The 17,733-nt window shown below is 36.9% G+C and overlaps 1 protein-coding gene across 1 annotated transcript in view; it reads right to left on the bottom strand.

Moving 5' to 3' along the window:
- Positions 1–263: 263 nt before the first annotated feature.
- LOC118674049 (zinc finger protein 568-like) overlaps positions 264–17,733 on the bottom strand; it is a 28,225-nt gene continuing 10,755 nt past the window's right edge. The window contains exons 3-5 of the mRNA XM_036345229.1: positions 16,923–17,046; positions 16,535–16,630; positions 264–3,993 (exon numbers count right to left, since the gene is read on the bottom strand). Coding sequence (XP_036201122.1) covers positions 2,564–3,993; positions 16,535–16,630; positions 16,923–17,046 — 1,650 coding nt within the window. The 3' untranslated portion in view covers positions 264–2,563. The remainder of the gene's footprint in view (positions 3,994–16,534; positions 16,631–16,922; positions 17,047–17,733) is intronic.

Here is a 17,733-nt window from a genome sequence, read left to right as displayed (position 1 = left end):
GTGTAGTTCTTTAATTAGTTTTTTCTTGATTCTTACTTGATTCAGGAAAATAATACTTTTCTAGGATTTCAGACAACTGTAAAAAGCTGAATATAAACAGGCACACTGCAAAATACTCTAAACACATGTTTCCTATGAATTACCAAATCACAGTTGAATGTGCATATACACATATATGCATATTGTAGTTTGCTTTATTGCATGTCACAGATGTTACTTTTTTTTTTTGTTTTTACAAATTGAAGGCAAGACTCTCCAAAAGCAAAAGTATCATGACTCACTTTAATGCCATACTCAATATACTGTAGTGCTCTTATACCATACCTGAAATATGTCCAAGGTATTAATATATGTTGAAGAAAGTAATGCTTTTCCACAATTTGTTATACTGTAAAAATATGAATATAAACAATGTCCCATCTTACTAAATAAAGTTGAATAAATGTGTATATTTATAAAAATATTTTTTCCTGAGACTCAAATATATTATGAAAAGTTGAGTATAAACTTATAACAGATATGATGGAGTTTCTTATTTCACACAAGTCCAAGAACAGGGCAGTTCTGAATTGTTTCATCAGCTCAACAATGTTAAGGACAAAGGTAATTCCAGCCTATCCCATGCCAATCTGTCTCTTACCCCTCTGGTTGCAAAATGGCCATAATTCCAGGTATCACAGACATATAGACATGCATTCTGTACAAAAGAGGACTATTTCCTCCTATTTTGTTAGGAAAGAAAACTTAACTGAAGCTCACCTGCAGACTTTTGCTCAATTCTCTTATGGCCAGGACTGGTATACATATGCCAAGATGCAAAGCAAACTAGGTGAGCAAGCATCTCGCATTTAGACTTAAGTGGATGGCAGGTAACCCTGGCAAAGGGAGAATAGTTAATACCAATGAATAGGCAAGCAACAGTATCAGCCACAATAATATTGTCTTATTCCTTTAAATATCCTCCACTTTTGTAGTTATATATCCTCTCTTATTCATGAGATTTTTTCTTTATAGGATACAGTGTTTTTCATTTCAAAAAATGTTTTCAAGTTTTCTTTCATTTTTGGCCCTACAATTATTTTGTTAGAACTTTTCAAGATATGATGGTCAAATGCTTATTCATTCATTATCTTATTCCTTCAATCATCAATGTTTACTGGGAACCTACCAGGAACAGAGAATAGGCAGTGTACCAAGTATAGTTAAGTGGGAAAGTATCCTGGCCTTAATTTTTTCTGTTTCCTACACTTATTGAAAGAAGTAAATTTTCCTCAAGTATTGCATTGCTATGTCCTGCAAATTTCAACATGTAGTCTTCTCTTTGTCATTCATTACTAATGATAATTTGCCTTTTAATATAAAAATATTTATACAGTTATCTTTTAAATTTCCACATAGAAAAAAATGGATTTAGACTAAGGCTTTGTTATTTTCTAATTATCCAGAACAGAAGCCATAGAGTGTGCCCTATGTCATTTTTTTAAGTTCTTAATATATCATCCAGGTCTTCACCCTGACCTCATAGCTACCCACTTTTATTCTACTGGGGTTCTTTATATTATGAATCTTCTGATGGGACAAAAATATAAGCTATGATAAAAGTTTGTTTTTAATTTTTCTCCAGAAGGAATTACTTACCATTCAATAAAGAAAGACATGAATTAAGATGTTCCTAGAGTCAATGAACCCCAAAGGCTTTCCTCTTGTATAATCTCTAATAATACACACTTATGAAAATAAAAACGCTTATTAATAATAAAGGCAGCTCTTATCTAGCAGACTTTCAATACAATACAGACACTGTTCTACAGGATATAATGTAATTACTTAATTTTCACAATGCTACTAAAAATATGGTGCTAATATTACCAATTTGTAAATGAGAAAATTTAGACATAGTTAAGTAATTTGCCCTATAAAAAATGAGTTATAGTGGTGAAGGCAAATAAAGACTAAATATTGGTTAAATCTTTTCCCACTCTGATTTAGTTCAAGTTAATTTTAGAAAATAAGTTTGCAAATCTGAACAAGATTTGGGCAGGGTAAACTAATTTTCTACAATTTTAATATTAATATAGCCTTCATCAAGTATGGCTATCAGATAAATAACTTGTTAGTTAAAGCAAATTGGTGTCCCACATATATGCCAATTATATTATAAATCCTTTTATTTCCCTTAAAGGTTAATGACCTTGATGTTGAGAAAGGTTTAAATGATTAATGTCTCTAACACATTTGCTGCCTTCACACTTTCCTTACATTCATGAAGGTTTTTGCTTTTGCACCAATTGAACTGATATCAAATAAATTTTAAAACACAAATAAATGCTTCCAATTCCTAACATTTATAAGGTTTCTCATCAGTAACAAATGCTCAATAAATTCTGGCCCTTAAATAAAGACTTTATATATACAGTACGAACTCTGATATTAAATTGTTATCCTCAAATGCTTTCCCACATTCCTTATAATCACAGGGGGTTTTGTTTGTTTCTATTTTACTACTATGAACTTCAGATTACAATTAAATTCTGAACTGTCCCTCATGTCTTCATTCATTCCTCTATGCTGCATGAATTTTTTGATGTTGACTAAGGTGTGATCCACGAATAAAGGCTTTTCCACATTGCTTACATTCATAAGGTTTCTCACCAGTGTGAATTTTCTGGTGTCGATAAAGTTCTGAGCCACGACCAAAGGCCTTCCCACATTCCTTACACTCATATGGTTTTTCACCAGTATGACTTCTCTGGTGATGAGTAAGTTCTGACCTTCGTATAAAAGCCTTCTCACATTCCTTACATTTATGGGGTCTCTCACCAGTGTGAATTTTTCTATGTCGAATAAGTTCTGTGCTACAAGTAAAGGCCATTCCACATTCCTTACATTTATAGGGTTTCTCACCACTGTGAGCTCTCTGATGTCGAATAAGTTCTGAGCCACGGCGAAAGGACTTCCCACATTCCTTACATTTATATGGTTTCTCACCAGTATGAACACTCTGATGTCGAATAAGATGTGAATCAGAGATAAAAGCTTTCCCACACTCCTTACATTTATGAGGTTTCTCACCAGTATGAATTCTTTGATGCAGATTCAGCTGTGAGGCACAACTATATGCCTTTCCACATTCCTTACATTCATAGTGTCTTTCACCAGTATGACTTATTTGATGAAGACTAAGTTGTGTATCATAACGAAAAGCTTTACCACATTCCTTACATTTATGTGGTTTCTCACCTGTATGGATTCTCTGATGTCGAAAAAGGTGTGAGGGGCGGGTGAAGGCTTTTCCACATTCCTTACATTCATAGTATTTCTCATCTGTATGAATTCTCTGATGTAAATTAAGTTGTGAGGTAGATGGAAATGCCTTCTCACACTCCTTACATTTATAGGGTTTCTCACCAATATGAATCCTTTGATGTTTTGTAAGTTGTGAGCTAGAATGAAAGGCTTTACCACATTCCTTACATTTATGAGCTTTCTCACCAGTATTAATGCTCTGAGGTTTAGTAATTTCAGAGTCCTGAATAAAGGCACATTTCTCAGGTTCATTACTTTTTTTTCTTTCATGAATTCTCTGATGCTTAATCAAGTCTGATCTACTATTAAAGGCTTTCTCATAGTCTTCATATTTAGAGCTCTTTTCCTTATTATGACTGCATTCATGTTGGAGGTGGTATGCCTGGTAACTGAAAGCTTCCTTACATTCCTTGCATTCACATTTCACTCCAGTATGAATTATCTGAGGTAGTCTATTGACTGTACACTGAATAGAAGCAGACCTTTCTTCAGAGGTCATTACCACTGGTTTGAAATGTCCATCCTGTTGTTTCTCCAAGTAGCATTTGATTTCACTATTATCTTTGACCCTAGTGCACACAAGGTTAGAACTTATAGGTCTTTTTGTTATCTTTGGTTGAAATGATTTAATTTCATAACTACCCTCCTTTGGAGATAAATTCTTGGTTTCTCTTCTCGACTCCCAATCTGTAAGATAACAAGAAAATAGGAGGTATTTTTTATTGCAGGAAAAAGGAAAGTTTTTCTAAGGTAGAAATTACAAACTAAAAATAGCAAATAAATAGCTCTTAAGATTGCTTTGCAAAAAAAAAACAAACCAAACAGGGGGCAGAGGAAAATGAGAATAGAGAAAATAAGGTGAACTTATAGAAGTAGTTCTTTGGAGAAATGTCTATTTAGGTCCTTCACCCATTTTTAAATTGAATTGCCTGTCTTCCTTTTGTTAAGTTGTATGAGTTCTTTATATATCTTGGAAATTAACCTTTTGTCAGATGTATCATTGATATATATGTTCTCTCATACAGTGGGATCCCTTTTCATTTTCTTATTGGTTTCTTTTACTGTGCAGAAGCTTTTTATTTTGATGTAGTCCCATTTGTTTAAATTTTCCTTTGTTTCCCTTGCCCTAGGACAGTGGTCGGCAAACTGCGGCTTGCAAGCCACATGCGGCTCTTTGGCCCCTTGAGTGTGGCCACGAAGTTTCAATTGCACTGTATGTGTGCACCAGTACGTGGTATTTTGTGGAAGAGCCACACTAAAGGGACCGCTGTTTGCCGACCATTGCCCTAGGAGATTTATCAGCAAACATGTTGCTATAAGAGATGTCTGAAATTTTGCTACCTATGGTTTTCTCTAGGATTTTTATGGTTTCAGACTTACATTTAAATCTTTTATCCATTTTTAGTTTATTCTTGTGTATGGTGTAAGTTGGTGGTCTAGTTTCATTTTTTTTTTTGCATGTACCTTTCCATTTCTCCCAACACATTTATTGAAGAGATTGTCTTTACTCCACTGTATGTTCTTGCCTTCTTTGTCAAATATTCTCCAAAGATGACATACAGATTAACCAAAGAAATTATATGCATAACCCATGGACATAGAGTGTGGAAGACCTGGGGGTAGAGTGGGGACAGGGTGGAGGGTGTCAATGGGAGTAAAAAGGGGACATCTGTAATACTTTCAACAATAATTTTTTTTATTATTTAAAAAAGTGGTTCTTCACCTCTGGTGAGAAGCTGAATCAGCTGAGGAACTTGTAAAATACAATGTCAAGGAACCATCTAAGATCAACTAAACAAGAATCTAAAGGAGTAGGACATTACAACTAACAGCAAGTCCTCCCATTTCTAGCCTCAAAATATATCCAGATTATGTCTACTTCTACCAGTATCTTTACCACCTATCCAACCATACTAAGATTAACATGCTATCATAATGGGTCTCCCTACTTCCACTGTTGCCTTCCTAATATTCCATACCCAATATAATAACTAGCGTATCCTTATTAAAATAAATCAGATCATGTCATTCTTTGGCTCAAAAACCTCCACTGAATTTCTTTCTCAGGAAGAGTGAAAATACCTCCAAAGGAAAGAGCAAGAGATTCCTCCAGAAGAAGAGATAAATGAAATGGAGATAATAAATTTATCTGGTTTAGGGTTCAGAATAATGATGGTGAAGATGCCCAACAGTATTAGAAAAGATATAGGAACTATAAAAAAAGAACAGTTGGAAATAAAAAATGACATAGCACTAATAAAGAACACATTGGAAGGAATTCACAGCAGATTAGGGGAAGCTGAGGATTGGATCAGTGAATTAGAAGACAGGATTAAAAAAAATCACTCAATCACAGAACCAAAGAGAAAACACAATTAAAACAGGACAGAGTAAAGGAGCTATGGAACAATATGAAACATAACAATATTCACATTTTCAGTGTCCCAGAAGGGGAAGAAAGGGATAAAGAGATAAAGAGCATGTATAAAGAAATAATGGCAGAAAACTTCCCTAACCTGGTGAAGAAAAAAGTCACACAAGTTAAGGAGGCTCAGAGTCCCAAACAAGAAGAACACAAACCCACATCTAGAAACATCATAATTAAAATGCCAAAAATTAAAGAAAAAGAGAGAATATTAAAGGCAGCAAGAGAAAAGCAATTTATTACGTACAACAGAACTTCCATAGGCTTACAGCTGGTTTCTCATCAGAAACTCTACAGGCCAGAAGGGAATGGTATGAAATACTTAAGGTAATGGAAAGCAAAGATCTGAAACCAATATTACTATATCCAACAAGGGTATCATTCAAAATCGATGATGAAATAAAGAGCTTCTCACACAATAAAAGGCTAAAGGAGTTCATTACCACCAAGCCAGCATTACAAGAAATGCTAAAGGGTCTGCTTAATAACAAGAAGAAATAGAGTCCTAACTGATTTAGCTCAGTGGATAGAGCATTGGCCTGTGGACTGAAAGGTCCCAGGTTCGATTTCGGTCAAGGGCATGTACCTTGGTTGCAGGCACACCCCCAGTAGGAGGTGTGCAGGAGGCAGCTGATCGATGTTTCTCTCTCATCGATGTTTCTAACTATCCCTCTCCCTTCCTCTCTGTAAAAAATCAATAAAATATATACATAAAAAAAGAAGAAATAGAGAAATCTAGGCATACAGAATTAAAATGGTAATAAATAAGTACCTATCTTATATAATAAAAGCCTAATATACTAAGTATCTGGTCATCTGTTCAACCAATCAAAGCATAATATGTTAATGATATGCTAAGGTCGCTCAATTGCTTGCTATGAAATGCACTGACCAACAGGGGGCAGACAGTTGGCCAATCGCTATGACATGCACTGACCACCAGGGGGCAGATGCTCCGATTGGTAGGTTAGCTTGCTGCTGGGGTCAGGCCAATCGGGACTGGGCAAGATGGGCCGGACATGCCCTGGAGCCCTCCCATGGCCTCTCCCAGGCTGGCCAATCTCCTGTATCCCTCCTCAGCCCCGATCGTGCACTGGTGGGGACCCTCAGCCTGGCCTGCGCCCTCTCGTAATCTGGGACCCCTTGGGGGATGTCAGAGAGCCGGTTTCGGCCTGATCCCACAGGCCAGGCCAAGGGACCCCACTGGTGCACGAATTTGTGCACTGGGCCTCTAGTCAATAACCTTAAATGTAAATGGATTAAATGCTCTAATCAAAAGACACAGGGTAGCTAAATGAATACAAAAACATGACCCAAGTATAAGCTGTCTACAAGGGACCCACCTCAGAACAGAAGATTCACACAGGATAAGAGTGAAGGTATGGAAAATTTTTTTTCATGCAAATGGCAACAAAAAAACCTGGTGTAGGAATACTCATATAAGACAAAATAACCTTCAAAATGAAGGTCATCATGAGATAACAAAGGTCACTACATAATATTAAGGGGATTGACCTAAAAAGAGGATATAACCGTGCTAAACATATATGCACCCAATATAGGAGCTCCTAAATATATGAAAAAATTCTAAAGGACTTGAAGGTTGTGATCAACAACAATACAGTCATAGTAGGAGATTTTAACACCCTGCTGACTTCACTGGATAGATCTTCCAGACAAAAAATTAACAAGCAAATAGTGATTCTAAAAGATACACTGAGCAGATGGCTTAATTGACATTTATTTCAATTTATTTGGGGTGAATATTTCACCCCAAAGCTCCAGAATATACATTCTCCTCAAGTAGATCATTCACAAAGATAGACCACATGTCAAGACACAAAACAAGTCTCTTCAAATTCAAGAAGATTGAAATAATATCAAACATCTTCTCAGATCACAGTGGAATAAAATTAGAAATCAATTATATTAAAAGTACCCCAAAACATTCAAACACATGGAGGCTAAGTAGCATGTTATAAAACAATAAATGGGTTACCAAAGAGATCAAGAAAGAAATAAAAAACTTCCTGGAAACAAATGAAAATGAACACACAACTTAAAATCTCTGAGACACAGCAAAAGCAGTCCTGAAAGGGAAGTTCATAGCACTACAGGAATACTTCAAAAAACTAAAACAACACAAAGAGGGAACAAAAAAAACCAATAATAAACTAACTCTACAACTAAAAGAATTAGAAAGAGAATAACAAAAGCCCAGAGAAAGTAGAAGGAAATAATAAAGATTAGAGCAGAAATAAACGATATGGACTAAAAAATTAATACAAAAGTCAAGGAAACCAAGAGCTGGTTCTATGAAAGAATAAACAAAATTGATGAACCACTAGTCAGACTCATCAAAAGACAGAGAACATCCAAATAAATAAAATTAGAAAAGAAAGTGGAGAAGTAACCACTGACACCACAGAAATACAAAGGATTGTAAAAAATACTATGAACAACTATATGGCAAAAGGCTGGATAATGTGGATGAAATGAACAAATTCCTAGAAAAATACAACCTTCCAAAACTGAATCACAAAGAATCAGAAAACCTGAGTAGGCCAATAACAACTGATCAAATAAAAGTAGTAATTAAAAAACTCCCATCCAACAAAATCCCAGGTCTAGATGACTTCACAGGGGAGTTTTATTAAGCATTCAAAGAAGAACTAACACCTATACTCCTCAAACTATTCCAAGAAATCCAAGAGGAAGAAACACATCCAAGCTCTTTTTATGAGGCCAGCATGATCCTAATTCCAAACCCAGATAAAGACACTACAAATAAAGAGAATTACAGGCCAATATCCCTGATGAACATAGATGCTAAAATTCTCAAGAAAATATTAGAAAGTTGGATCCAGCAATATATTAAAAAGATTATACACCATGACCAAATGGGATTTATTCCAGGGATGCAAGACTGGTACAATATTCGCAAATCAATAAATGTGATATATCACATAAACAAACTGAAAGATAAAAATTATATGATCATATCAATAGGTGCAGAAAAAGCATTCGACAAAATCCAACACCCTCTTTTGGTAAAAACTCTCAGCAAAGTGGGAATAGAAGAAGCATATCTCAACATAATAAAAGCTGTATATGACAAACCTTCGGAGAGTATCATACTCAATGGGCAAAAACTAAAATCATTTCCTCTAAGAACAGAAACAAGACAGGGATGTCCATTCTCACCATCCTCATTCAACATAGTATTGGAAGTCCTAGCCACAGGGATTAGACAAGAAATAAAAGGCATTCAAATTGGAAAGGAGGAAGTAAAACTCTCATTATTTGCAGATGACATGATATTGTACATAGAAAACCCTAAAGATTCCACCAAAAAACTACTAGATTTAATAAATGAATTTGGCAATGTAGCAGGATCAAAATCAACACCCAAAAATAGATGGCTTTTTTTTTATACATCAGTAATGAATTTTCAGAAAGAGAAACTAAACAAACAATCCCTTTTACCATTGCAACAACAAAAAAATTAAGATACTTAGGAATAAACTTAACCAAGCAGGTAAAAGACTTATACTTGGAAAACTCAGGAGGTTGTAAAAAGAGATAGAAGGTATAAACAAGTGGAAGAATATACTGTGTTTATGGATTGGTAGAATCAACATCATTAAAATGTCCATATTACCCAAGGCAATCTATTGATTCAACGTAATCCCTATTACACAGTTCTAGTACAAAAATTTATATGGAATGAAAAAGGACCCCGAATAGCTGCAGCAATCTTGAGAAAGAAGAATAAAGTTGGAAGGATCACATACCAGATATCAAGTTATATTACAAAGCCACTGTGATCAAAACAGCCTGGTACTGGTACAAGAACAGGCATATAGATCAATGGAACAGGACAGAGACCCCAGAAATCAACCCAAGTCATTGTGCTCTATTAATATTTGACAAAGGAGACAAGACCAAAACAATGGAGTCAAGGGAGTCTCTTCAATAAATGGTGTTGGGGAAATTGGGCAGATACATGCAAAAAAATGAAATAAGACTACCAACTTATACTATACATGAGAATAAACTCGAAATGGATAAAAGACCTACATGTAAATCGGGAAACCATAAAAATCTTAGAAGAAACCATAGGCAGCAAAATCTCAGACATATTTCATACCAATATGTTTACAGATATATCTCCTAGGGCAGGGGTGGGAAACCCCTGGCATGCGTGCCAAATATGGCATGCCAGTAAGTTTTGCTGGCACGCAAAACCCTCTCTTATAATCTTCCATTTACAATTTTTTTTCTTAATATCGACTTTTTTATTTTTCAGATAAATTCAGTGTAGGTGCATCTTAGATAAATAAATAATTTTACATAACAAGTTATCTTAAAGACCATAGACATGGATTGACGAGAGAGGGGAAGAGCAATTTCTATGCCTCTGCCTTAACTCTCCCTGCCTTCCTAGATCCGACTCGTGTTTTGGTTTCATCCATATACGCTTGTGAATCTTTGTTCTCAGTGATGAATTTTGTTAAGTCTCGTAATAGGAGTAGCCTGACGGATGAAAGTAGTAGCTCGTGCATATCTCTGAAGGTCACAAAATATAAACCTGATGTAAAATCTCTGTCATCAGTGATGCAGCAGCAAAAGTCCAACTGATAATATTAAACGGAGTCATAAAGTTTTCTGTCAGACTATCAGTGTACATGTATACATTAAAAAATAAATATATTTTTCATCATCATATACTGTGTTTTTGTCGCTCGAATGAATTTTATTATTTCTTCAAGGTTCTTCACATACGTACACCTTAAGAGATATCAAGTAGGCGTAACATGTTCTCAAAAAATTAGGGTAGGCACACAGGAGAATTTTGAGTCAGAGATTTTGCTGGTTTTGGCACTCACTCACAAAAAGGTTGCCCATCCCTGTCCTAGGGCAAAGGAAACTAAGGAGAAAATAAACAAATGGGACTACATCAAAATAAAAGGCGTCTGCACTGCAAAAAAAAAAAAAAACATCACCAAAACAAAAAGGGAGCCCACTGTATGGGAGAATTTATTTGGCAATGATACATCTGATGAAGGGTTAATCCAAAATATATAAGGAACTCATACAACTTAATAGAAGGAAGACAAACAAACCAATTAAAAAATGGGTGAAGGACCTAAATAGACACATCTCCAAAGTGGACATATAGATGGCTAAGAGACATATGAAAAAATGCTCAAGTCACTGATCATCAGAGAGATGCAAATTAAAAGGACAATGAGGTATCACCTCATGCTGGTCAGAATGGCTACCATCAACAAATCAACAAATGTCAAGTGCTGGTGAGGATGTGGAGAAAAAGGACCCCTAGTACACTGCTGGTGGGAATGCAGACTGGTACAGCCATTATGAAAAACAATATGGAGTTTCTTTAAAAAATTAAATATGGAACTGCCATTTAACCCAGTAATTCCACTTCTAGGAATATATCCCTAAGAATCCCAAAACACCATTCAGAAAGATTGCATCCCTATGTTCGTAGCAGAACAACTTACAATAGCTAAAATCTGGAAACAGCCCAAGTGACCATCAGTAGATGAGTGGATACAAAAAGCTGTGTTACATTTATACCCTGGAATAGTATGCAGCAGTAAAAAAGAAGAATCTTTTACCCTTTGAGACAGCAATGGAGGGACCTGGAGGGTATCATGCTAAGTGAAATAAGTCAGTTAGAGATAGACGTGTATCACATGATCTCACTCACATGTGGAATCTATGATGAAGGGAGTGAATCCAGAGACATGGAAGCATGGAACAGAGTGTGGAATTTCGGAAGGGTGGTGGGGGAAGGTTGGTCATTGGGAGGTATTCAACCAAAGACCTTGTATGCAGATATGCATAACCCATGGACACAGACAACAGGGTGTGGGCAGTGGGCTGGTGGGGGTCTATGGGAATAAAAAAGTGGGCATATGTAATACTCGCAACAATGAAGATTTAAAAATGAAGGAAGTATAAGAATATCTCATTAAATAAAAGATATCAGTAGAAATTATAAAAAAAACAACCAAATAGAAATCTGAGTTGAAAAGTATAATAACTGAAATAACAACTTCATCAGTAGAGCCCAGTAACAGATTTGAACTGACAAAAGAGAGGATCTGTGAAAATGAAGATTGGTAAATAGAGAGAATATCTAGTCTATGGTACAGAAAGGGACAAAAAATGAAAAACAAAACAAAAACAGAGCCTCAGAGACCTGAGGAATATCCCAAGTGTTGAAATATATGCACAAAGAGAGTACGTGAATGAGAACAAGAAAGGCGTAAAAATACATTTGAAGAAATAATTTCCAACGATTTCCCAAATTTTTTTTTAATATATTTTATTGATTTTTTACAGAGAGGAAGGGAGAGGGATCGAGAGTTAGAAACATCGATGAGAGAGGAACATCAATCAGCTTCCTCCTGCACACTCCCCACTGGGGATGTGCCCGCAACCAAGGTACATGCCCTTGACCGGAATCGAACCCGGGACCCTTGAGTCCGCAGGCCGACGCTCTATCCGCTGAGCAAAACCGGTCAGGGCGATTTCCCAAATTTGATTAAAAAGATTAATATACACATCTAAGAGGTTCAACAAACTCCAAGTTGAAAAACTTGCTGTAAAGTTGGAATAAGCCTGATCAAAACCTAGACACATCAGAGTCAATTGATGAAAAACCTCAAGAGAGAAGTAACTAATCCCACATATTTTTCATCAGAAACCATGAGAACAGAAAACAATTGACATATTTGATTTGGTGTTAGAACAAAGGGTTGTCAGTCAAGACTGTTCTATCCAGCAAAACCATTCTTTATAAATAAAAGGGAAATTAAGATATTCTCAGAATATTTTTAAAACAAAATATTTTATCACTAGCAGATTTGCCCTATAAGAAATACTAAAGGGGGTTGTTTAGACTGAAATAAAAGGACAAAAGATAACATGAATCTGCAAAAAAATAAAAAGCACCAGTAAAGGTAACTATGTAGGTAAATATAAGACTATATAAAAGTATTTTTGTTTGTAACTCTTTGCTTCTTCTATTTGATTTAAAAGATAACTACCTAAAACAATAATTATAAAAACATGTTGATGGTATATTATTTTTCTATTTCTGATATAACATGTTAACATAAGCATAGTGCCTTACTAGTAAAACAAACCAATTTATTATCTTACAGTTCTAAAGGTCAGAAGTCAGAAAGAGGTTTTAATAGGTCAAAATAAATGTGTATACACCAGGACTGTGTTCCTTTCTGGAGGCTCTAAGGAAGAATCTATTTTCTTATCTTTTCTAACTCCTAAAGACTGCTCATTCCTTAGAGTAGCATGGCCCCCTTCCTCTCTGTACATTTCTTTTTTTTTTTTTAATATATATTTTATTGATTTATTACAGAGAGGAAGGGAGAGAGATAGAGAGTTAGAAACATCGATGAGCGAGAAACATCGATCAGCTGCCTCCTGCACATCTCCTACTGGGGATGTGCCCGTAACCCAGGTACATGCCCTTGACCAGAATCGAACCTGGGACCCTTCAGTCCGCAGGCCGACGCTCTATCCACTGAGCCAAACTGGTTTCAGCCTCTCTGTACATTTCTTATGCTGTCACATCTCTGATTCTTTCAGACTCTTGTGATTGCATTGAGCCCATGTGAATAACCTAGGATAATCTCCCTAATTTAAGGCCAGCTGACTCACAACCTTAATTCCTTATTCATAGGTTCCAGGGATTAGGATGTGGACATCTTTGGGAGAGTCATTATTCTGCTTACCAATATCTACTTATAATGTATTAAGATATAATTTGTATGATGATAATAGTACAAAGAAGAAAATGAGGGACCAGGCTATATTAGGGCATAGTGAGATTAAACTTTAATGAGATTAAAGTTAAATTAGTGTTAATCCAAACTAAATTATTTTAAGCTAAACTATAACAAATTCTCAGAGCAACCACTGGAAAAAGAACTAAAAACTGTAGTAAAGAAACAATCATAAAACTAAATGGGACTCTAGAATATGGCTATTTAACATAAATTATAGTAATATAAGAATGAAGTATAAAACAAAAAAACAAATGTAGAAAACAAATACCATAATGTCAGACATAAATCCTACTTTATTGATAATTACATTAAGTATAAACATATTAAATAGTCAAACAAATAGCAAATACAGACAGGATGTATTAGAAAACATGATTTGAATATATGCTGTCTACAATAGACACACTAAATTCAAGAACACAAAAAGATTAAAAGAATGGAAAAAGATTAAGCAAAAGTGAGTTTCAATAGTTATACTTTTATCAGACAAAATAAACTAAGACAAAATTGTAATAGAGACAAAGAAGGACCTCCTATCCTATCCTATATAATAGAGGTAACATGCAAACTGACCTCACAAGATGGCTGCCTGTGACCAGGCTGGCAGAGGGGTTACTGAGGGATGACCAAATGATTGAACAAGCAGGCTGCATGGGGCAACTAGGCCGGCGGAGGGTGGGGGGCAGTTAGAGGTGACCAGGCTGGTGGGGGCGGAGTGCAGTTGGGGGCAACCAGGCTGGCAGGGGGGGCAGTTGGGGGCGATTAGTCTGGCAAGAGGTGCAGTTAGGGGCAACCAGGCTGGCGGGGGGGGGGGCAGTTGGGGGTAATTAGGCTGGCAAGGGGGGGCAGTGAGGAGCGACTAGGCCGGTGGGGGGGAGGGCAGTTGGGGGTGACCAGACTGGCAGAGGGGGCAGTAAGAGGTGATCAGGCTGGCGGGGGGCTGGGGGGGGGGTCACTTAGGATCGACCAGGCCAGCAGGGAGGGGGCAGTTGGGGGTGACCTGGCCAGCAGTGGGGGGCTGTTAGGGGCAACCAGGCCAGCAGGGGGGACAGTTAGGGACAATCAGGCTGGCACACAGAGGAAGTAAGGGGCGATCAGGTCAGTAGGGAGGAGGGGGCAGTTAGGGGCGACCAGGCAGGCAGGCAGGCAGATGAGTAATTAGGAGCCAGTGGTCCAGGATTGTAAGAGGGATGTCTGGCTGCCGGTTTAGGCCCAATCCCCGGGATCAGGCCTAAACCGGCAGTCAGACATCCCCCGAGGGGTCCCAGATTGGAGAGGGTAAAGGCTGGGCTGAGGGGAACCACCACCCACCCCCCCCCCCCCCGCATGAATTTTGTGCACCGGGCCTCTAGTTTTTAATAAGGAGGGTCAATTTCAGGAAACTATAAGTCCTAAGTATATAAGAACCTAATTCCAGAGCCCCAAAATAGATGAAGCAAACACTAACAGAAATGAAGAGAAAAACAGACAATTCAACAATTCAATGATCTACTTTCAATAATGTATAGATCAACTAGTCAGAAGATCAACAAAGAGATGGAAAAGAAATAACTAATGGGTCTAAGAAGAAATTGCAAGAGAATTTGGAAAATACTTTTGAGTTGGATGAAAGGAAAACTGAACATACCAAAACATATGGAATACAATTAAAACAGATCTTAAAGGGAAATTAACAGCTTAAAATTTCTATATTAAAACACACACACACACACACAAGATCTCAAATCAATAAACTAATTATACACCTTAAGGAACTAGATAAATGAGAGCAAACTAAATCCAGATACTAGAAGAAAGGAAATAATAAAGATTAGAGGGAAGATGAACAAAATAAAGAAAAATAGAGAAAAATCAATGTATTTGTAAGTTGATTCTTTGAATAGATCATCAAAACTGACAAACCTTTAGCTAGCTTGACCAAGAAAAAAAGAGAGAAGACTCATATTAATATCAGGAATAGAAGAGGAGATATCACTACCAACCTTACAGAAATAAAAAGGATTATAAGTTGATTAGTGGTTGCATAGGTCTGTGTGTGGACAGTGACTACTAACAGGTATAGGGTTTAATTTGGGGTGATGAAAATGTTCTACAGTTAGCTTGTTGTGCCAATTGCAAAACTCTGTGAATATACTGAAAATCGATGAATGTACTTTAAACAAGTGAATTTTACAGTATCCCAATAGCATTATATCCCAATAGAGCTATTTTAAAAAGCCAGGATGGCCCACCTGCTGTGGCTCAGTGGTTGAACATGAACCCATGAACCAGGAGGTCACAGTTCAATTCCCAGTCAGGGCACATGACTGGCTTGCAGGCTCAATCCCCAGTGGAGGGTGAGCAGGAGGCAGCTGATTAATGATTCTCTCTATCTCCCCTCTCCCCTTCTCTGTCTAATATCAATAAAAACATAAATAAAATTTTAAAAAGTAAGGCTAGTCCTGGCTGATGTGGCTCAGTTGGTTCGAGTATCATCCCGGACACGGAAAGGTTGCAGGTTCAATTCCTGGTCAGGGCCATTACCCAGGTTGCAGGTTCGATTTCTGGTCTGGGTGTGTAGGGGAGGCAAAGTTTCTCTCTCACATTGATGTTTCTGTCTCTCTCCCTCTCCCTTCCTCTCTCTCTAAAATTAATTTTTAAAAAAATCCTCAGGTGATGATTAAAAAACATGATAAAATAAAATAAGTCAGGATAAAACTGGACCCAAAGTATAGGGAAAATGATTGTCTCCTGGGAAGGAGGAAGGCACTTCCTTCATGAAATCAGAGGGAAATATAAGAAAGGATAGCAAGGGAGTATTAAGTGAAGTAAAAATTAGAGGCCTGATCTTGATACATCCTTACTTTGTGTTCCAGATCTCAAGCCTTTTCAGGGAGCTTTCCTCCCAACATCACAGAAGTGCTGCCTTCTCACAGTCCCACCTGCCATGGCCTTCTCCATACGAGTCACCATCACTCACCTGGGCACCATTCTTTTGCATCCTTCCTTTTAACAATCCAGGGCTCTTTCCCCTGTTCCAATGAGGAGATCACATCTGGCTTAGAATCACAAAGTCCTGCTCAAGTTAAACAAAAAAGGTTGTTGTGAGTGTTCCAGAATTAAAATCAATCCATGATTATCAAGAAAGAAGAGTAAGTAGTTTAAGGGTGAAGGTCAGAGAAATTAAAAAGATAAAGTTGTAAAATGGAGCAGCCAAGTTTTAACTTCACAAGAAACAACTATTCTTCGGTAAGCAAGAATCATTAATTCAGCCAGGCACTTGAAAAAGTACTCACAAGAAATTGATAACGAAGAACATAAAAATTCCAGAAGGCCAATTCTGAATTTTGAGAGGCAGATAAACTTACCCAGTGAGATCAGGTTGTTATAATTTTCCAACATTATATCTCGGTACAAATCCTTTTGGGTAGAGTGCAAGCATTCCCACTCCTTTTGAGAGAAGAAAATGGCCACATCTTCGAACTTCAAGCCCTGAAACCAGAGATAAATATACTATTTGGGAAATTAATGGTCAAAATATTTATAATAGAATAAAAGAAAATGGAGAAAGCAATTCAGTAAGGAAATTGCTTGGGAAAATACGCTATGCTTGACCCTTCAGTATGGATGGGTCAGTGTGGGAACAAGAGTGATCAGAGCACACATTATTCTTGGTGCATATATCATTATTAAACATGCCTGCAACTATAAATGTTACCTCTTGGCATTACCTCTTCCATTAGCCACTCAGGTCTGGGAATAAACAAAGGCCAGATAATTGGTGTTTCCCAACTAAGTAAAACCGTACACTGAAGTACACAGCACAATCTATCTTCAGCACATAAGACTTGTGATCATATCCTTCCCATTCTCCCAATAAATTTTTTAAAAGTTGGAATCATTAAAAAATGTCTTATAAAACTTCTATTTCTGAAATTGAATTTAAATATAACTTAGTGACTTAATCATATCTTCAAAACTCAAGCTCATTAATATGCCAGAAAATTAAATCCTAATCACTTTTCCAAAGGCTGCTGTCCTGCATCCCTCCGTTCTCCAACAAATGCTTAGGTACTCATTTTGCAGGGTCTGGCTTATATAAGGCTGGATTCTTCATGCAGGTGCAGTTTGTGGAGCCATATTCTTCATTAGTGTGCTTCCTCTTGATGCATCAAGCAT

Source organism: Myotis myotis, unplaced genomic scaffold (assembly GCF_014108235.1).
Source record: "Myotis myotis isolate mMyoMyo1 unplaced genomic scaffold, mMyoMyo1.p scaffold_m19_p_19, whole genome shotgun sequence".
Classification (NCBI taxonomy): Eukaryota; Metazoa; Chordata; class Mammalia; order Chiroptera; family Vespertilionidae; genus Myotis; species Myotis myotis.
This window is presented reverse-complemented; position numbering and strand designations above follow the sequence as displayed.